This window comes from Phalangium opilio, unplaced genomic scaffold (genome assembly GCF_054372755.1).
Source record: "Phalangium opilio isolate 3A_F unplaced genomic scaffold, DU_Popi_V2 ptg000011l_1, whole genome shotgun sequence".
NCBI lineage: Eukaryota > Metazoa > Arthropoda > Arachnida > Opiliones > Phalangiidae > Phalangium > Phalangium opilio.
In genome coordinates, this window is record NW_028324147.1 from 1,776,457 (window position 1) to 1,796,914 (window position 20,458).

At 33.4% G+C, this 20,458-nt stretch overlaps 5 protein-coding genes across 8 annotated transcripts; 3 read left to right on the forward strand and 2 right to left on the reverse strand.

The window, feature by feature from the left end:
* Positions 1-99: 99 nt before the first annotated feature.
* LOC149709775 (ubiquitin-conjugating enzyme E2 J1-like) lies at positions 100-2,202 on the forward strand. Of its 2 annotated transcripts, none has more exons than XM_089857779.1 (7): positions 100-214; positions 346-460; positions 528-733; positions 815-899; positions 961-1,066; positions 1,130-1,256; positions 1,526-2,202. In XM_089857779.1, exons 2-7 carry the CDS (start codon positions 430-432, stop codon positions 1,817-1,819), a joined length of 849 nt encoding a protein of 282 aa, XP_089713905.1. In that variant the 5' UTR covers positions 100-214; positions 346-429; the 3' UTR covers positions 1,820-2,202. The 2 variants fall into 2 exon arrangements, with proteins under 2 accessions (XP_089713905.1, XP_089713906.1); XM_089857780.1 differs by having other exon boundaries at positions 121-206; positions 345-460.
* Positions 2,203-2,226: 24 nt separating this feature from the next.
* On the reverse strand, positions 2,227-3,974 carry RpL13A (ribosomal protein L13A). The gene is made up of 6 exons (XM_089857785.1): positions 3,838-3,974; positions 3,429-3,501; positions 3,182-3,247; positions 2,852-3,099; positions 2,550-2,672; positions 2,227-2,355 (listed from the first exon to the last, which is right to left on the reverse strand). Exons 1-6 carry the CDS (start codon positions 3,856-3,858, stop codon positions 2,269-2,271), a joined length of 618 nt encoding a protein of 205 aa, XP_089713911.1. The 5' UTR covers positions 3,859-3,974; the 3' UTR covers positions 2,227-2,268.
* Positions 3,975-4,114: 140 nt separating this feature from the next.
* LOC149709777 (phosphatidylinositol 4,5-bisphosphate 3-kinase catalytic subunit alpha isoform-like) lies at positions 4,115-10,928 on the forward strand. 2 transcript variants are annotated; one of them, XM_089857745.1, is made up of 16 exons: positions 4,115-4,247; positions 5,840-5,886; positions 6,355-6,459; positions 6,536-7,212; positions 7,284-7,514; positions 7,583-7,771; positions 7,850-8,134; positions 8,206-8,657; positions 8,940-9,108; positions 9,202-9,308; positions 9,559-9,680; positions 9,749-9,827; positions 9,901-10,071; positions 10,142-10,259; positions 10,321-10,472; positions 10,535-10,928. In XM_089857745.1, exons 2-16 carry the CDS (start codon positions 5,859-5,861, stop codon positions 10,794-10,796), a joined length of 3,147 nt encoding a protein of 1,048 aa, XP_089713871.1. In that variant the 5' UTR covers positions 4,115-4,247; positions 5,840-5,858; the 3' UTR covers positions 10,797-10,928. The 2 variants fall into 2 exon arrangements, with proteins under 2 accessions (XP_089713871.1, XP_089713870.1); XM_089857744.1 differs by lacking the exon at positions 4,115-4,247 and adding an exon at positions 5,550-5,688.
* Positions 4,455-5,686, reverse strand: Pgls (6-phosphogluconolactonase). Of its 2 annotated transcripts, XM_089857783.1 has the most exons (6): positions 5,547-5,686; positions 5,341-5,462; positions 5,078-5,278; positions 4,877-5,019; positions 4,678-4,818; positions 4,455-4,617 (listed from the first exon to the last, which is right to left on the reverse strand). In XM_089857783.1, exons 1-6 carry the CDS (start codon positions 5,609-5,611, stop codon positions 4,507-4,509), a joined length of 783 nt encoding a protein of 260 aa, XP_089713909.1. In that variant the 5' UTR covers positions 5,612-5,686; the 3' UTR covers positions 4,455-4,506. The 2 variants fall into 2 exon arrangements, with proteins under 2 accessions (XP_089713909.1, XP_089713910.1); XM_089857784.1 differs by lacking the exon at positions 5,547-5,686 and having other exon boundaries at positions 5,341-5,458.
* Positions 10,929-11,509: 581 nt separating the features above from the next.
* On the forward strand, positions 11,510-18,025 carry LOC149709779 (DNA ligase 3-like). The gene is made up of 20 exons (XM_089857794.1): positions 11,510-11,617; positions 11,852-12,146; positions 12,203-12,346; positions 12,413-12,598; positions 12,692-12,798; positions 12,882-13,093; positions 13,570-13,647; positions 13,721-13,880; positions 13,951-14,106; positions 14,164-14,295; positions 14,368-14,447; positions 14,531-14,618; positions 14,691-14,768; positions 14,865-15,131; positions 15,936-16,010; positions 16,080-16,358; positions 16,441-16,485; positions 16,582-16,647; positions 16,778-16,863; positions 17,764-18,025. The coding sequence occupies exons 2-20, from the start codon at positions 11,861-11,863 to the stop codon at positions 17,948-17,950; spliced, it is 2,712 nt and encodes a 903-aa protein (XP_089713920.1). The 5' UTR covers positions 11,510-11,617; positions 11,852-11,860; the 3' UTR covers positions 17,951-18,025.
* Positions 18,026-20,458: the final 2,433 nt, after the last annotated feature.

Genomic DNA, 20,458 nt, shown 5'->3' on the forward strand with positions numbered 1-20,458 from the left:
AAACACTGAAAAAACCGGTTTTCTATGAGAGTTGGGACAATATTAAGCTCGCAAAAAGTATAGGGAGAGTAATTTAATATTTTTTTTCACGCATGCGCAGTTTTCGTATTTCTTGTTCAGGGTCAAAGTTCATACTCTCACGTGCCCGTCAAATAAACAAATAACAAAAAAAACAAGGACTTGAACTTGACTTTTGGTTCCAGTTTATTATACGGTAAGTTGATTTAAAAGACTCATAATTAATCGAAATTAACAATTATTGCGCTATTATTTGCGCAAATTCTGCATTAATCAAAGGCGGTTATTTCAAGGTTTTAGGCTAAATTATTATAATTATAATAATAGAATGACGTAGAAAAGTGGCGAAACAAAGAGACAGCTGTTGAAGAAATTGAAAGTGAAAGCAAAGGCTTAACGATATTTTTTAAAATGGAGACTTTATATAATATGAGAAGCCCAGGTAGGAAACTTTAATTAATTTTAAGGTTAATTTAGTTTAATTTACGATAGTAATTACAAAACTTAAGCTGTGCGAAGGCTTATGAGAGAAGCCCAGGAACTCAGTATACCAACTGAGGAATATTTCGCTCAGCCTGTAGAAGATAACCTATTTGAGTGGCACTTTACGGTTAGAGGACCTCCTGACTCTGAATTTGACGGTGGAGTGTACCATGGTAGAATCTGTTTACCACCCGAATATCCCATGAAACCTCCTAGCATTATACTTTTAAATGTAAGCTTCATTTCTTCCCATAATATGTCATATTTGTCATATTAACAAAGTTAGGTAATCATATTCAATACTTTTAATTAGCCTAATGGGCGTTTTGAAATCAATAAGAAAATATGTTTAAGTATATCTGGACATCATCCTGAGTCTTGGCAACCTTCTTGGTCAAGTATGTGTTAAGTAGGCTTAGTTGTAACACGGGTCTGATTTTTTTTTTTTTATTATAACAGTCAGAACTGCCCTTTTGGCATTAATTGGCTTTATGCCTAGTCACGGAGGAGGGGCTATTGGTTCCTTAGATTATACAGCGGACGAAAGAAAAGCTTTATCTAAACAGTAAAATTTATTAATATTATTTATTTGACCTTGAAAATATTTAAGATAAAATTATTCTTTTAGATCAAAAACTTGGGTTTGTCCAAACTGCGGCATTTTAGGTTCAATATTGAAGGATAGATCAGAAGGACCCGAGTCTTTAGAAACGTCACTTGCTGCTAAAGAATTAGCTACTAGAATTTCCTTTAAGGTACAAAGGATGATGGGAAATCTAAGAGAAATAGGTGCACTGCTAACTGTGGAACAGCTCAGGTTGGGTGGGACGCCAAAAAAGGGGGGAGGAATAGTAGGACTCAATTGTAATTGGTCAAGAGGGCTTATAGACTAACCAATTACAATAGAGTCCGACTATTCCTCCCCCCTTTTTTCTCTTCCCACCCAACATGAGCTGTTCCACAGTTAGCAGTGCACACCTTGAAGGTACAAGGCTTAGAGTTTAAATTATTCTTCATACTTAAGGGTGAAAGTACCGAGTCAACGGGTGAAAAGAAACAAGCAGTTGATCACAATAAAAAGCAAAATGACAATGACAATGACAATGGGGAGATAGAAACTTCAGTGATAAATGATGAGGATTCCAATCTTAGGCAACGTGTAGTGCAAGGAGATTCTAGACCTTCTTTAATTCAAGAACCGGAAATAAGTAATATGATCCAAGCCTCTTCCAGGGATGGTGTTCCGTGGAATTTAATTATCATCATGCTTAGTTTAGCTATTGCTGTTTTAATAATTCGCAGACTTTTCTTTGTTTAATTTACGCGAAATAAAGGACTATAAAATTGGGGAGGGGGAAAATAATAATAATAATATGAGTAGTAAGTAATATTTGAGAGAAATATATTTGCCTAAACAAATGATAGCAGAATTTAAAATAATAATTTGTTTCTAAAATGCTGGAGATAAGGATTGTGTTAAAGCTTATAACCGGTGTTTTATGTTGGAAGAAAGCTCTTTTTGAAACTATACCCTGCCTTGACCCCATGTTTGGTTGGTTTATACTTAAAGTGTAATAATATTTGTATTCTTTTGGGGAATAGAAGGAACCAAAATAAGGGTGGACAAAAAAAAAAAGAGAATTTACAGGGTTTTTAATGATGAATAATTAAATTAATTAAACCAATTCAATTTTTACAAAATGCCCCAAATTAATCAAACGACGATTCTATTCAGTTCAATTATTTTATTTTCCACAAGAAACATTTTTAAGCTTTGAATCCGTAGCCTTCAATAACCTTCTTATACTTCTCAACCTTCTTGGCCACTTTTAATTTCGCCTGTTCCTTGATTTTCTGCAAAAGAAAATTAACAAATTTAGCAAAACAAGCTTAAATTAAATTCAACTAAATTAATATTAATAATTTTTAGCATCAGTTAAAATAGGTTTAGTTTCATAACTCTTCAAAAAATGTAGGTAAGATAATTTTTTTCATCATGTACAACAGCGTATCCTAATCTGAATCAGAAATAGGGGTTTCATAGTTACCTCATCGGCTCTCTTCTTTCTGTAATAAACGGTGGCCTTTGCCTTCCTCTTCATTTCCAAAGAAGCAATAACTCCCTGGTATTTCCAGCCAACTTCGTGAGAAAGCCTGCTCAATGTGCAGAACTGAAAGAAAAAATAGACATTAAGCATTTTTTGGCCTATTTCTCATTTTCCATCCTAAAAACTCAGAACTTTTATCAGACTTAGATCAAATTATCATTTATCTATAGTATCATGGTTAATTAATTTTTCTTCATTTTGATCTAAAGCTTTGGAAAGATTTAAGGCTTTTTTATACTCACTTTGCGTCTAGGGTGTAATTTCAACACTTTCAAAGCAGCAGGGACAACCATACGCTTCTTTTTATCGTATGGGGGTGGGATACCTTCAAAAATCTTTAATCTGGACAAGGCAGTATCTCCGCGAGTTGTTTTGTGAGGAAGCATTCCTCTAACAGTGCGCCAAAAGATCTTACTAGGGGCCCTAAAATGGTAGGGACCTCTAGCTGGGTTCACATTACATCTCTTACGAAGGAATGATAAATATTTCACTGAAAAACAATAACAGGAACTGTTTTTTGAGTTTTAGTTTAATAAAAAGGGAAGGAATTAAGAGAATAGAGATTAACCTACATTTATTGCGGAAGAAGCTTCCTGATATACAAATTCCTTCACATCTTACAATGACAATATGTTGCCCTAAAAACGTCAAGGATTGAATTAGTTTCAAAAGGGACATGTCTTAATGCAAGTACTATCATTTTAACTAAATCAGCTGGTAGTGCATGTTTGTGTAATCATTAATCTCAGGAGATTCGGTTAAATTATCCATCATTTTAATTAATTAGTTATGAAGGAAGATGGGTGGGTATTTACGTACCAGTTAACAAAGATTTGGCTGTAAGGGCGGCCAATCTACCTAGCAAATGGCCACGACCATCAATAATGATGGGCTGAAATATAATTACACTATTTTAACACTCATTAACGATATAATTAATGAACTTAAGAGTTAAATTAACGCATCAGATGGTAGTGCATGTAATTGGAATCATTGGTACTCATGCGATAACATATTCATCATTTGAACTTATTTCTGTAAGCCTTTTCAGTACACGTGTACGCAAAGGCTTAGCGAAAATGGTTAAATATTACGATAATTTGGTATCTAATAATATATTTTTATAAGTTTTTGGTTTAAATTTTTATTCATTTAGTTTTAAAATAGCTTTTGGACTTATTTAAATCACTTTATCTTTGTTATTTTAAATTTTAATTTGGAAACTCACCTTGTTCGAAAAACCCGTCATCGCGACTGACGGAGACAGACTCAATGGACGAAAAAGTTTGGATGTGAGGGGTTCATTATGTTAAATCAGGGATTTTTAGAGCTGTATATAAGCACTATAAACAAGATACTAATGTTCTAAATTCTAGATTTAATTTTCGCTATATCAAAAGGTACATAACAATTACAAATTGATCACACATTTTTATCTATTATAGAAGTATTTTCAATAAAATAACTTTATTTTCAGTATTTTAGGCCAAATCGTGTGTGCAAACTGGCAACCATGTAGCCACTAGCCGGCGTTTTCTCATTCAAATTTTGAAAGGCGCGAGGCAGTCGGACTATCAGTAAATTAAAATCGGATTTAACATGAAATTTAATTATGATGGTTTATAATTCACTATTTTGGTAAGTATTATTTCAATCTAATTAGCCTATCATCGGAAATAAGGATCATATATGCGCTGAATATAATGTGTAACAATATGACTAATGTCACGTGTGTGAAAAATAACTGACACTGTGGCAAGCCTTGGCCATTTTTTTAGAAGCAAAAGTTGCTAAGCCTAAAATATGTATTCATTAGGTAAAATAACAAGTAAATAAATCTGACGATTTTCAATTGCAAAATATATTTTTAATTATTTTAAACTTCGCAATTCTCAAGTTAAACAAGTAATCCAGCAGCATCTTTATCTAAAAACCAATGAACAACACCATTGTTCAACTTCACTTGTGAAGCTGGAAGTGGCGGGGTGTCATTACCCTGAATTATTTGCTATAATGTGATAAATTGTTAGTTTCCCACCACTCAATCACAATTATTATTGAAGCATACTTGAACAATGGTGGCTTTTCCAGCTCCCATAGCAGCAAATGTAGCACTGCGAGCATTGTTCACAACTGGGAATGTCAGGGTGACTCTACTAGGTGGAGGCTTAGGTGAATCAGTAATAGAAGCCACCCATTTCTTAGTTTCCTATTAGGGATACAAAACCTTAGAACAGGTAAAAGATCCTGTTTAGCATAGTCTATACTTGTAATAGAGGGTGACCAGGAAATAAGGAACATATATGGCCATCAGGGCCAGCCCCTAATAGTAACAGATCAAATTGGGGCAAGTCTTCAGTAGGAAAGTAGTCTTTAACTTTTTTTTCATAATCCAATGCTGCATCTTCACCTAAAATTAGTTTTCTTTAGTCTAGAACCAATTAAATGTAGCTGGTATTTTAGCTTACACGATAATGAAGGGTCAATTTTGACAAACTGACCCTCGTCTAAAGGAACAGATCCAATTAGCTTCCTTTTATAGCAACCATAGGTGCTATCTTCACTATCAAAAGGTACCAATCTCTCGTCACAAAAGAAAAAGACCCATTTTGACCAGTCACTCTTAATGTTAGGCAATCCTTGACACAGCAGATCGATCAAACTTCCTCCTGTGATTATGTATAAACATATTTTAATATATGTATGATATATTTGAATAAACATAAATTACCTGAAAGACCCACTAAAAATTTACCGCGCTTCTCAATAGCTTCTTTAGCGTCTTGTTCAATTTTATTACATAAACCTTCAATAACTTTCTCCTTTGAGTCTAGTTTATGAATTTCCATGATTCTGTTTTAATTAACAATTAATTAATTTGATGCTCGCGGCTTGAGTCTTTATAGAAAAAGACTGTTTAAAATATCAGACATTGACCTACACATCCTATACGTGAGCCGTCTGCTAGAAGTCTGTACGGTTTTCGTATAGGTTATCAACATAATACAAGTTAATCATGTTTAAGTTAAATCGATTTAAGTTTCTGTAACTTCAGTTTATGCACTTTAGTAGGCAAGAGGTAAATAACATTTAACTTTAACCTAACGAGGTGTAAATTTAATTAATTAATAAAACGTTAAGCCTTGGCTAGTGCACCTACTTAATTGTTTTGTTTTGTTTTTAAATTGAGAGATAATAACATTCTTCCGTGACTGTGGTTATTTTTCTAGGATCTTATAATCCTTCAACATGCCACCTTCATCGGGCGAATTATGGGGTAATTATACTTGTTGTAATATTAATTTAATTTTAATTATTGGGTCATTAAGAATAATAATTATGAAACAAATTAACAAATTGGTTTAATTATTTATGAAGTTATGACTAATGAGAGCTTTAATTCTTAAATAGCGGGAGAATTATTGAAAATTAAGTTTAAGTTAAATAGTTACATGGGTGTTTCATTAAAATCGGGCTTAAAATATAGAGTAATGGCAACTCGCTGCCTTTGGCTACGTTATATTCTATCAGAAATTGACATGTAGTGCCACTACTCTATAGTTCATGATTTAAAGGGAGTCCAAGACAAGTATAGGTTCCCTTAGACTTTGAATTTATACTCCCTTTATGTATTTAAACTAATTAAAAACGTCAATATATTTAAAAGAAAAATATCATTTAAAGAGTAATTACATTACTGTAATTTGTCATTAATTTATATATATATATATTTATTATTCATTAGGGCATCATTTGATGCCCCCATCAATTACCGTTGATTGTTTACTACCAACTGGAGTGATTATTCAACTAAATTGCGTGAGAGATGCCACCCTTAGTAGTGTCAAAAGTACGCACGCCAGTTAAACTTTAGAATCTGACGAAATTAATTAAGTTAAAATCTACTTCATTTGAAACTATTATAGTTGATCTATGGGGTGAAGCCAAGAAATACCCCCTTTTTCATAAACTGGGGACACCCATGTCATACATTTTCGTCTCAATTACGCAAGACGCGGAAAGAGAAGAGTTTTACGATGAAGGGCGTCGTTTATGCGACTTGCGCCTTTTTCAACCTATTCTCAAAGTTGTTATGCCAGAAGGCAATAAGGAAGAAAAAATGCTTAATTCCGAAATTGGTTTAGCCATTGGCATGCCAGTTCACGAGTTTGACGAAATGAAAGATTTGGAAGTTATCGAATTTAGAAGGAGCGTCTTACAAGTTTGCAAAGAGGCGGTAGAATTCAGGGAAGGGCGTGAGGAAGAGGGTAGAGCTTGTTACATTTATCCGCCCGATGTTGAAAGCACGTCCCATGTCCCGCCAAATTTAAGTAAAAATTTGGAAAAGGGACAACTGATAGTTTGCGTGTGGGTCTTGAATGATAATGGCGATAAACAAAAGTACACGATAAAGGTCTCCAAGGATTGCTTTCCCGAAAGCGTCACTCGAGAGGCGCTTGTTAAAAAACTGAAAACGAAGAATATTAGCAAGGACGAACAAGCACTGAATAATAGTGTGGAAGAATATGTCCCTAGGTATTTGCTGAAGGTGTGCGGAGTGGATCAGTATCTTTTAGGACAGTATCCAATTTGTCAGTACAAGGTACTTATCGGTCCCCCTATGGTAGAATCGTCCCACACCAACTCAGTCTGACTAAGTGCGAAATCTTTTAGTATATTCGGCAATGTTTAGCCAAAGGAGATATTCCGCAGTTAATGATGATGTGCAGGGTTGCGGTCTATGGTTCTATACCTCGCTCAGTCTTTCACATGCCATCTTTCTTGAGAAGACCCCCTCCATCCGCCATCTCAAACCATCAGAGCATACCCCTTTGGAGAATAGAGGCAATGTTTAAAGTCCGGATTTTATGGGCCACTTACGTCAATGTTAAAGATGTTGAAAAAGTATAAAAATAAAACCCATTCGACACTTTTGTAGAATTATAATGCTTTAATACGCGAATTGTCTTCAGATCTACGTTAGAACCGGGTTGTACCATGGAACAGAAACACTTTGCCCTTCCTTAGACACGCAACAAACAGTTTATTCTAACCCGAAATGGGATGAATGGTTACAATTTGAAATGTACATTCCCGATATTCCTCGAGGCGCCAAGCTTTGTCTTTCCATTATTTCAGTTTCTAAACGAAAAAAGAAAGAGGTTAGCGTCGTAACTCTGCTCTGAACTTTTAGAGTTTGGATCGAACTGTTCGTAATTTAATAGGAGATTCAATTTTAGGAACACTACGCTTTAGCTTGGGGAAATATCAACTTGTTTGATTATAAAAATTGCCTTTTATGCGAACGAACTAGCATTTATCTTTGGCCAATGCCCAAAGGAATGGATGAGCTTTTAAACCCAGTTGGAATGGTCGGTTCTAACCCTAATAAAGACTCTCCTTGTTTGGAGGTTGAATTTGAACGTTTCGCAAATTTGGTCATTTTCCCATCGATGCAACAAATAGAGGAATACGCTCATTTTGTTGGGAAATTAGATCGTGATTCACTCGCTAGTCTAAATAAGGTACCTTATATAAGTACCTCCTGGAAAAAAAGATTTTAAATCATCCTCTCGTCTATTTTTGATTAATGTAGCCCATTACGCAAACTGAATTAGATTTAATTCAAGAAATATCCGAAAGGGATCCTTTATCCGAAATATCGGAACAAGAAAAAGAAAGTCTATGGCAGCTAAGATATCATTGTAAAAAGATCCCAGACTCTTTACCGAAACTTTTGGACGCGGTGAAATGGAATAGCAGGGACGAAGTAGCCCAATTATATATGCATATTCACGATTGGCCTTTAGTTTCCGCTAAAACTGCCTTGGAATTATTGGATTGCAAATACGCCGATCAAGTTGTTAGATCGTTCGCCGTTGCCTGTTTAGATCGTTTACTAACTGACGATCTGTTATCGCAATATCTTTTACAATTAGTTCAGGTTCTCAAATTTGAACCGTTTTTAAATTGCGATTTGTCCAAATTTTTAATAAAACGCGCTCTTCTTAATCGCAAAATCGGTCACTTTTTCTTTTGGCATTTAAAGTAAGTTGGTGGGATTAAAGGAAATGGTTGGGTAACGTAACATTATAGAGTGCTGTCAGTTGTGACGTCAGATCCAAGGTTAAACGTCACGAGTCTGCCTTTAGCAATGGGCGGCCATGACAGTTACCATTTTTTCTTTATGGGAAAACAGCATGGGTGACGTCACACCGGCGCTTCTGACAGCACTCTATACCTTAAAAGAACGGTCTTTTTCGTGTTATGTTACCCGATCTTTTTATTTTTAACATAATTTAATTTAACAAAGTTTAATGATGTAATCAGAGCTGAAATGGCGGATCCGTCAGTCGCGTTAAAGTTTGGCCTTTTGCTCGAAGCTTTCTGCAGGGGAATTGGTACTCGCCTGAAGGAAGTTGTCAAGCAGGTTGAAGCTCTCGAGAAATTAACTAAACTAACTGATATTTTGAAAGAACGAAAGGATGACACGCAAAAGGTGTTGTTAATTATAATGTTGCCGATGCTGAATCTTATTTAAATTCGCCGTAGAAACAATAATTAAAACGTTTAATAATAATAAATATTTTAGGAACGTTTAAAATTTCTTTACGAACAAGTTCAACAAGCTGATTATTTAGAAGCTTTACAAAATTTCCCGTCACCTTTAAATAATAGTCATATATTAGGTAGAATATTGTAAGTATTAATACTAGGCCTAAGCCTACACTTTCGTAATTAGCCTTATTCCTGATCAGCGCCATCTACCCATAGCGGTGACTTTGGTAAGACCCGAGAGTGTTAGTCAGTGACGTCACCAGATTTTAGCGACATCTGATTGGCTCGCCGCTTACAGTAGTTCTCAAAGTCGCCGCTATGGGTAGGTGGCGCTGATCAGGAATAAGGCTAATTAATGTTGTAATTTAATTATTTTTAATTTAAATATCAGAGTTGATGAATGTAAAATATTAGATTCCGCTAAAAGACCTTTATGGCTTGTTTGGGAAAATCCAGACGCGATGGCGGAATGTTTGTTTAAACATAATTCTATTATTTTTAAAAATGGGGATGGTAATTAAGAAAAATAACTTTTAATGTTAATTAAAATAATTTTAACGATAATTTAAAATGATGTATAGATTTAAGGCAGGATATGTTAACATTGCAAGTCATACAAATAATGGATTCAATTTGGCAGAATGAAGGTTTAGATTTGAGGTTAGTTAGTAAAGTTAATTATACTTTACTAACTACTAAAGTTAATTAATTAGGATTAATTTTGGGGTTTTAGAATGCTCCCTTACGCTTGTTTAGCGACGGGTAAAAATGTAGGGATGATTGAAGTTGTTAGAAACGCCAAAACAGTCATGAATATACAACGTAAAGGGGGAAGAATGGCAGCCTTGCAAGTTGATTCAACACAGCTTCATAAATGGATCAAAGAACATAATAAAGGACACAAGTTAGCGCTAGTTTAATTTAATTTAACTTAATTAATTTAGTTGCTGTTTAATTAATTCCGCGTTATACAGATATCAACAAGCTATAGAGACATTTACATATTCTTGTGCTGGTTATTGCGTAGCCACTTTTATACTTGGAATTGGAGATAGAAATCCTGATAATATTATGGTTAATGAAGCGGGACAGGTAATACGTCGGTTGCGGTTTTTTTAGGTTAATTCTACGTTGTTTTTTTTTTTTTTGACAGATTTTTCACATTGATTTCGGTCATTTTTTGGGTCATTTTAAAAAGAAATTTGGTATAAATCGCGAAAGAGTACCCTTTGTGCTAACTGAAGATTTTCTTTGCGTTATCGCCAAAGGTGCCGAATATCCCAAAAAGAGCAAGGAGTTCCAAAAGTAACTTCATTTAAAAAAATTAATTTCAAATTTCAAGAATTTTTTAATTAATTTTAATCTAGTTTTCAAGAGTTGTGCGGAAAAGCATTTGTTATGCTTCGGAGACACGCGCATTTGCTTATAACTCTATTTACAATGATGTTATCAACTGACATCCCCGAATTGCAATCTATTGATGATATTGGGTATTTGAGAAAAACGTTGCAGGTGGAGAAGACGGAGGAAGAAGCTTTGGAATATTTTCAAAATCAGTTTTTCGAAGCTTATGGCGGAGCGTGGACTACGAAATTGGACTGGTTTTTTCATAGTGTAAAACACTTGTAAAGACATTGTGGTAGGTATGTATGCAATAGGTAGATGAAAAATATCCCGGTAATTGTAACTTATTGAAATTTTTATAAACAAGGTTTTTTGTTTTCAATTTGTAAATAAATAAATGTATGATTTAACAGGTTATTCGTGTGTTTTCAATTTTTATTCAATATTTTCTTGTTTGGTAACGTGGTAATTCTGATTAATTTCGATTTTAACCCGAAATTTCAACGTTTTCAAACCAGGCTTGGAAATAAGGTTTATTTCTGAACTAGTCCTCCGGACCAGTGACCCCTGATGTCTTAAATATGAAACTGGTCCCGGGACCAGTAACCCTTCCCCTATTTATTTTTCTACTGGTCCCAGGACTTGTGGTCGATCTCTCTTCTAAAAAAAATCTCTCTCAGCTTAGGGTTGTATACACAACTGGACTCATGGAGTCGAAATTTATGTTAAAATGAAAATAATTAAATAGGTCCCCATATCAATTTTTATTAAAAGTAGGAATTAATAAACTAGTCATTTGGACCAGTGACCCTCACGTTTTGAATAAAAAAAGTGGTCCCAGCTATTAATAAACTGGTTTTTGACCTGTAAACCTGTCTTATTTCCTAGCCTGTTTCAAACTTCCCTCAAAAATTAGGCTTAATGGTAGTGCGTTCAGTGACACTCATCTATAGCACCTCTGGTGAAGATTTCGAAGTATTTTTTGCTGAGAGTTGATCTTGATAACTCTCACTGACCGACCGTGCCTCCGATATTGTCTGCTTATGAGCATTCAAATTCAAGTAGGATTTTTTAATTCGAACTTCGAAGTGGTCGGCATTAATTTTGTAAGTTCATTTTCATTTAATTAATTATGTATTTTGTGAAAATAGTATTAAAACTGAAATTTAGTTAGTTCAAACTAAATAATACGATTGTTAATCAAAATATAAATCTCTTAAGTAACTGTAAAATTAATATTTAACGCTAAGCCTTGGTCATTTTTGAACAAGAAAAGTGAAAGTTCTTATCATTATTTTGTAACTTTTGGTTTTATTTTCAAATTGACAACCGTGCATTAGCATTGAAACATGGCAGACAATCGTTACTGCATCGAATACTCCAAATCTGGAGCAGCAGGGTGTAAAAAATGTAAACAAAAAATTGATAAAGGAGTTGTCAGGATCGGGAAATTAGTTCCCAATCCATTCAGTGATGAAGGAGGTGAAATGAAACATTGGTATCACGAACCCTGCATGTTTGAAACACTCTCCAGAGCTAGGGCTACCACCAAAATAATAGAAGATCCCGGAGATCTGGATGGTTGGGATGATATTGAAGATGATGACAGGAAAATTGTTATGCAACATATAAAGGGTAAGTTGAAATAACTTGTGTTGAATTAATGCTAAAATTAATTAATTAATTTAAAGATCTTGCTGACAAGAAGAATAAAACTCCCCAATCTAAAAAAACTCCAACTCAAAAGAAAACCCCAAATTCTAATGAAAAAGATAGTAAATCTGAAGAGAAAAAGAAGAAATCTAAGACTCCGGCAAAATCTAGTCCAAATGATGGTACACTCCAAGTTTGGAACACTTTAGGGCTTCGTGTCATTAATTTTTAATTACTTCCATAATAAGATGATGAGCCTAAACCATCAACTTCAACTGGGAAAGTTGATAAAGCTGTCCCTTTCACCAATTCATCAGAAAAAGATGATTTGTTTAGAGAATTTCGTAGACTGTGTGTAAATTTATCAGAAGTTTCTAGTTACTTGGAAAAAACTAAAATTATTAAGGAGTTTCTTGAGAAAGGAACAAATGGGAGTAAGCTACTACACAATTACCAGTTCAAAAATTAATTAATTATTGTTAATTATAATATTAAATTTTTATTTGTTCTTCTTTTTCTTAATGTAGAAAAATTCAAAGGTGATTTACATTTGTGGGTGAAATTATTATTGCCTGCAGTTTCCAAACAAATTTACAATTTACAAAGCAAACAATTAATTAAGATTTTCAGCCAAGTAATTAATTCATTTAATTCTATTTATAAAAATAATATAATTAATTGGCTGTTTATTTGTTTAATGTTTTTTTTTGTCTACAGATGTTTGAAACTGATCAAGATGAAATGATTGAACATTTGGAACAAGGAGATCTTGCAGAAACGATTCTGATATTTTTTGAACAGTCAGAAAAGCTGAAACCAGTCAAGAAAAGCACTATTACTATACACGAAGTTGATGCTTTTTTAAAAGAATTATCCAAAGAATCAAAGGAAAAGGATCAGATGAGTGTTTTGGAGAAAATAGCCAAACGGTTTGTTCTAAATTAATTAATGGGAAATTTATTAATTTATGCATAATTTTTTATTAATTTATGCATAATTTTTATTAATTTATGCATAATTTTATTAATTTATGCATAATTTTTATTAATTTATGCATAATTTTATTAATTTATGCATAATTTTATTAGTTTATGCATAATTTTATTAATTTATTCATAATTTTATTAATTTATGCATAATTTTTATTAATTTATGCATAATTTTTATTAATTTATGCATAATTTTTATTAATTTATGCATAATTATATTAATTTATGCATAATTTTATTAGTTTATGCATAATTTTATTAGTTTATGCATAATTTTATTAATTTATTCATAATTTTATTAATTTATGCATAATTTTATTAATTTATGCATAATTTTATTAATATATGCATAATTTATTTATCAATCGATAATTCATTAATGAGTAATTAATGTTTAAAATAAAATTTAATTTTAGATCAACAGGAAATGATTTAAAAATGGTGGTACGATTAATTAAACATGATTTAAGAATCAATGCTGGTCCTAAACACGTGTAATTAATTATTAATAATTCTTTTAATCTTTTGTTAATTAACCTTAATAAATTAAATTAAATTTATTTAAAGCCTCGAAGCTTTACATCCAAAAGCTTATGAAGCTTTTCAAGCCTCCAGGGATCTGAAAGATGTGATAGATCGTATTTTAGAATCCAGGGATCCAAATTCAAATAATAAAGAGGTTTTTGGTGCCAGAGCTTCACTTATGACACCAGTTCTTCCTATGCTGGTGCGGAATCAATTTCCTATTTTGTTTTAATTAGTATAATTAACTAATATTTAATTATACTAATTAAAAGGCTGAAGCTTGTAAAAGTGTCGAGTACGCTTTTTCAAAATGTCCAAATGGAATGTTTGCTGAACTTAAGTATGACGGAGAAAGAGTCCAAGTTCATAAGAAGGGAGATGAATTTAAATATTTTAGTCGAAGTTTAAAACCAGTTCTACCTCATAAAGTAATTATAATCTTTAATTATTATTATATTAATTTAATTAACTTAATTATTTTAAAGGTTGAACATTTGAAAGAATTTATTCCTAAAGCTTTTGAATTTGGGAAAGATTTAATCTTAGACAGTGAAGTTTTGTTAATTGATACCAAAGATGGGAAACCATTGCCTTTCGGAACTCTAGGCAAACATAAAGTAATTAAAATTAATTGTTTAAAATTAACTAAATTTAGTAAATTATTAATTGTATTTTTTTTTTATTAATAGAAAGAAGCATTCAAAGATGCCAGTGTTTGTTTGTTTGTCTTTGATTGTCTTCATTATAATGGAGAAAATTTAATGGAAAAGTAACTAATAAGATTTAAAGTTCATTAATTGGTTTTAGATAATGAATTTAATAATTTATTTAATTAATGATAATTGTTTTTAGACCATTAAGTGAAAGGAAGAAAACTCTAACTAAAGTTATGAAGGAAGTTCCAAATCACGTTGTTTTTTCTGAGATTAAAGACCTTCAAGTTAATATAAAAATTAATTAAGTCAATTAGTTGAACAATTAATATTAATTAATAATTTTTAATTAATTTAAGACGCATGCTGAGCTAAAAGATTTAATTGAGGATGTTATAAGTCAGGGTTTGGAAGGATTAGTTCTCAAAGACAAGAAGGTAAAACTCCAAAAATTAATTAGTACATAACTTTAATTTATATATTTTAATTACTATTTAACTTTAATTACGGATTAATTTATTTTAATTACTTAGAGCAAGTATGAGCCAGGAAAACGTCACTGGTTAAAAGTGAAGAAAGATTATTTAGAGGCGGGTGCCATGGCTGATTCCGCTGATTTAGTCGTGTTAGGAGCTTATTTTGGAACAGGGCAAAAGGGAGGAATGATGTCTATTTTCTTAATGGGTTGTTGGGATGAAGAAAGACAAAAATGGTGCACAGTCTCCAAAGTTCACGGAGGTCATGATGATGAAACTCTAGCTAAACTACAGGATGAATTGGATATGATTAAAATTAGTAAAGTAAGTTAAGGTTAAGGCGCTTCATACTAAACTGGAAAACTTGGCAGTACCTGGAAACATACGGGGAAAAAACCTGGAAACATGGGGGAAAAAACTTGGAAACATGGGGGAAAAAACCTGGAAACATGGGGGAAAAAACCTGGAAACATGGGGGAAAAAACTTGGAAACATGGGGGAAAAAACTTGGAAACATGGGGGAAAAACCTGGAAACATGGGGGAAAAAACTTGGAAACATGGGGGAAAAAACCTGGAAACATGGGGGAAAAAACCTGGAAACATGGGGGAAAAAACCTGGAAACATGGGGGAAAAAACCTGGAAACATGGGGGAAAAACCTGGAAACATGGGGGAAAAAAACCTGGAAACATGGGGGAAAAAAACCTGGAAACATGGGGGAAAAAAACCTGGAAACATGGGGGGAAAAACCTGGAAACATGGGGGAAAAAACCTGGAAACATGGGGGAAAAAAACCTGGAAACATGGGGGAAAAAACCTGGAAACATGGGGGAAAAAACCTGGAAACATGGGGGAAAAAATCTGGAAATAAAGGGAAAGTATATGGGAAAAACCAGGAATGTCAGGTAAGTTTACTATATGGGAAAAAACCTGGAAATGTCAGGTAAGTAAAAACCTGGAGATGTCCAGGAAGTATATGGGAAAAAAACCAAGTGTAATTGTCAGAGAAATTTATTGGAAATATCAGGGAAATCATGCAGTTTTCCAAAAGTTGTATAAACACTATTAAATTCATGTAATTTATGTTTAATTATAAGTTCTTAACAAGTTAACTATTATTTTAAATAGGATTTTAGTAAAGTTCCTTCATGGTTAGATATTAAGAAACCATTAGTTCCTGATTTTATTTGCCGAGATCCGAAGGTATTAAATAGAATTGTTAATTACGTAGTAATTAATTAGAGGTTTTAAAGTTATAATTAACGCGTTAAGAAAGCACAAATATGGGAAATAACTGGTGCTGAATTCAGCAAAGCCGAAGCTCATACAGCTGGCGGAATATCAATTAGATTTCCACGAGTAACAAAAATTCGAACTGATAAAATTTGGAAGGAAGCAACTTCCTTGAAAGAATTGAAACTTTTGTTCAAAAATTCCAAACAAACTACCGAGTTTAAAGGATTTAAGGGTTCGGGCCCCGGTTCTGCTGAAAAGAAGGAACATAAATCTGATTCTGAGTCTGATATTGAAGTATTAACTCCGTCTGATAAGGTAATTAAGTCGCCAATGATTTTCTGTGAAATTTGGTTGGTGAATGATAAATTAAGCTAGGCTATTTTATTTATCATTTAAGAAATCGAAAAACAGGGATGAAAGCAAAACTAATATAAAACGAACTGTAAGTTACTGTTGTGTGTGTGTGTGTGTGTTTTTTTTTATAATTTTACTTTGAAATTAAATTAATTAATCTCATTTATTGAATTTTCTTTCATAGAAGCTGGATTTCTCCTCAAATGGAAGCCCAGAGAAGAAAAGGGGGAAAGAAAATTCAACTTTAGAGGTAAATAATTATATTTAGGCCTAAAAATTGGCTTTATAATTTTATTTTAGCCTAAAAACGGGTTTACAATTTTATTTAGGCCTAAAAATTGGCTTTATAATTTTTTATTTAATTTTTCAACAATTTTCAGATGTTTCACGATGTTTTCACTCATGTTAAACTTCACATCCCTAAATCTATCAACGATTTCCAAGTTTTGAAGCGATATTTTATCGCGTATCCTTTATAAAAACGTAAAATTTGCTAAGCCTTTGCGAGGTAGGCCTACACACGTGGTTTCAATCATAGCAAACTCGATCACGCAATTCGTGAGGGCAGATCAAAATTTCCCGCGTTTTTCAACACGCATGCGCGATAAGATTCCTCACCGGTTCCGGAAATGATATCGGCGCCATTTTAGTTTTTTAATAGTGCACGTGCGTGATGAAGATTTTTAATCCGTTTTCATCGTTAAAAATATAAGGGTTTTTGAATTTAACTAACGCTGCCCGGTCCAATCAAGTTTAATTATGAGTCTATCGCGTATTATTGGAAGCTCATCGTGCGTGAAGCCAATTTCAAGTAAGTTATTTTTATTTCTTTAAGCCTTGGCGGTAGTTTAATAAGGGAATCTATGCAAAATAGTTAATTTTCATGACAAATAAGTGATTTTAGGCCTAAATATAAATTAGTAAACTTAAATAATATTACAATGTTTTACCTTTCGCGTTAAATGAGTCGTTCTAAACCTTGGCTAAGGCTTAGCTATTTTTCGGAATAACTTGGGCCTTAGGGACCTAGTATGAAAAGTCCCATTTCCTCTTAACTATATCATCACCGCAAAGGCCCAAGGGTAATTTAAAACCCGTAATACGACCGCAGGCTTAACAATAAACCCTTAAGACAGTATTTTCTGTCACTGTACCATTTTCCCCCTCAAAAAAAGGCCTAGCCTCCTAGGGGACTCAGGGGAGGTTTCAATCCTAAAAATTGAATTTTCATTCTCTCTTTGGTAAACCCATCGGTAAATTTGTTTTAAAAGGCGCTAAAGCGTTTCGAGTGTTAGACCTTTGAAAAGTTATAGATTTATACCAAAAATGAAATTGATTTGAAGCCTTAACCCTAAAATTGAATCAGATACAATGGCCACGAGTTACAGGAGCATGAAATGAGTCAAGCCACTCACGTCCTGTCTGTAGGTAAAGATAAAGAAGGTAGAGATAAAATACCGAAAGGGGCTTTCGTCGTAACTACAGATTGGTTGTGGGATTCGATTAAGTTGAAGAAGAAACAGAATGAGAAGTTGTACGCCCCTAAACCTTAAAATTCTTGATGCAAATGAGACATTTCCCGTCAAATTATTGAAAATAAAACAAATTTAATTACTTTTCTAAAAAAAGTTCATTTACTTCATCGAAAATTACACGATATTAGGCTAATAGTACTTGGCGTTAGTTTTCAATAGGCCTAAATACAGTCGAAGGCACGTAGTGGTAATGGTGAGTGAGTGTATACTTGCTAAGCCTTGTCAGTTACGAAACCTAAACTTAATTAACAATAATATTTTTAATGATTTCAATCGAGCCATTTCCCGTTTATTGGGAACGTTAAAATTTTAATTGGCTTAAAATTAATTGGGTTAAGAATAACAGTTTAACAAGATCGTAGAAAACGGAACCCAATACCAATTAACGATGTTCCCAATGGTTATTTTTGTCGCGTTTTCCAATCCTTATCCCAAAAAAGATGGGAGAGACAAAAATTTCCGGAACTTAGAAAAGGAAAAGCTGGTTGGTAACTTCTTAGCATCATAAGTTTATAAGTGATATGTTCCATAAGTATGAAGCGAGAATTGAAGTCCTACACTCGGTGGTTAATTTTGCATGCAGGACCAAGTTCCATCTATTTCCTATTTAGTCTGTGCATTTCTAAGCCCAAATTTGACAACAGCGCCTCACCAGGCGTCTTCGCTTTACCCTGAATCTATGACCTACCTCTTTCACTCACTTCATGACAAGCTCCAGTTTCAAAGTTACCAATGTCAAACTTATCTTGGAACATATCTTATAAACTTATAAAACGCAGTATCATTTGTAGTATAGTATACCTCCGGATTCTCAGTTCTTGGGACCCTTTTCTTAACCTAGCGTCTAGCCAGCCGTTAAATTGGCTTTTGGAATGGTTCAGGCGGAAGTTATTTTCTCCGAGACCCCAAAGAGAGGAAGTCTTTCGAACCTAGCTATACTTCCCCCTTTACCCCTTACCCTTTCCTAGATTTTACTCCCTGGACGCATCTTTGTAGGGTTGGTTGAGATTTTCTTTCTTCACTCAGAAAGAAATACCTTTTTCGCACTCAGTCTTGCTAAACAATAATTCTATCTCACGGAAAACAATGCTTCCAAAGAAAATGGGAAAATAATAAGCATTTTGCTGTGACATGCAAGCAAGCAAACGAACCAGCTAGGGTTATGTATGACCTTGCACGAATAGTAGGCCTAGCTTTCGTTGGTAGACTAATAAACTATCTGGGATGGGTTTCTGTTTTTCGGGGCATGCATTTGACAAAATGGCCAGGAATGGAGATAGTAATTTTTGTATCAGAAAAAAAAAAATGGTTTTTGTTTAAAGGTCATTATCTTGACCTCTGATTGATTTAGACCCAAGTATTTAGTATCTTTAGATAGTGGACAATTGTGTCTATGATATCTCGAAGGGATTTTTCCCGGATGGCGTTCCGAAATTGGTTAGGTAGTTCGGACTTCGGGTCACGTGGGAATCAAATTTAATTTCTTTATTCAAATCAAAGCCCATTTTCAACTGCCCCGAATGACATAGACTGGAGTATTTGTTGTTTTTAGATAGAGGACAATTAGGTCCAAGAGTATATATACCTTCTTCAAAGGGATTTTCTTGAAGCTGTTTATAAACTATAGTTACTTACAACGTAGGCCTACTGTGAAAAGTCGAAACATAATTTTGTTAAATTTTCATATTAAAATTTATTTTTCATTTTTGGGGTATTAAGGGCTAGACTTTAGTGATTCAATATTAATTTCGGTATCGATTTTCGATAAGACCCCTGCACTTCAATGGGTCGCGTGAAGGGTTAAATGTTATAACGCTAGCCATATTAAATACAGGATGGTTTAGGTCAAACCCTTCTTCATTCATAGATTTAACAGAAATTATTTAGCCAGCCTAGGGTGGTACCTTGTCAGTATTATTTTAACCCCTACCACCCTGTACAAGTAGAGTCAAGTATATCCAACCAAATTAACTATAAATATATTTGAAGGAGTCGAGGTTATATGACATAAAAAAAATGTGTGTGAAATATTTTGTTAGCCCTTTTTTTAATGGAAAATGTCACTAACACGCTTGGATGAAAACGGAACTAAGAATCTTCTCTCTTCCTCTTCCTTCTTCAAAGTTCATCCCACTATGAAAAATGTCTTTAGTATCGCTTGATACATACCTATAACTGTACTGTATTCTCTATTTGACTTCTCTGTAGGATTCCGAATTTTTTTCTTTTCGTTTCCTCGAGATTTAGAAAATATTGTGCGTGTGCAGCATTTTTCTTACTTTTTATTTTGCGCTAAAACTGGTAAAAATTTTATGCTCCAATATTTTCCCGTTCATTTTTGTTACCAGTTTTTAAACTAGCTATTGTTGGTGAAATCAAATGGATACTACTAGGCCTTAATTATGATAATCAAAACATATATTATTTATCAGGATTGGTATATACAGGGTGTTTGTGAAAGGTCCATCAATAATGAAAGGGCGTATTTATTGGGCCATTTTGAGTCGAAAATGTTCTATGACATTT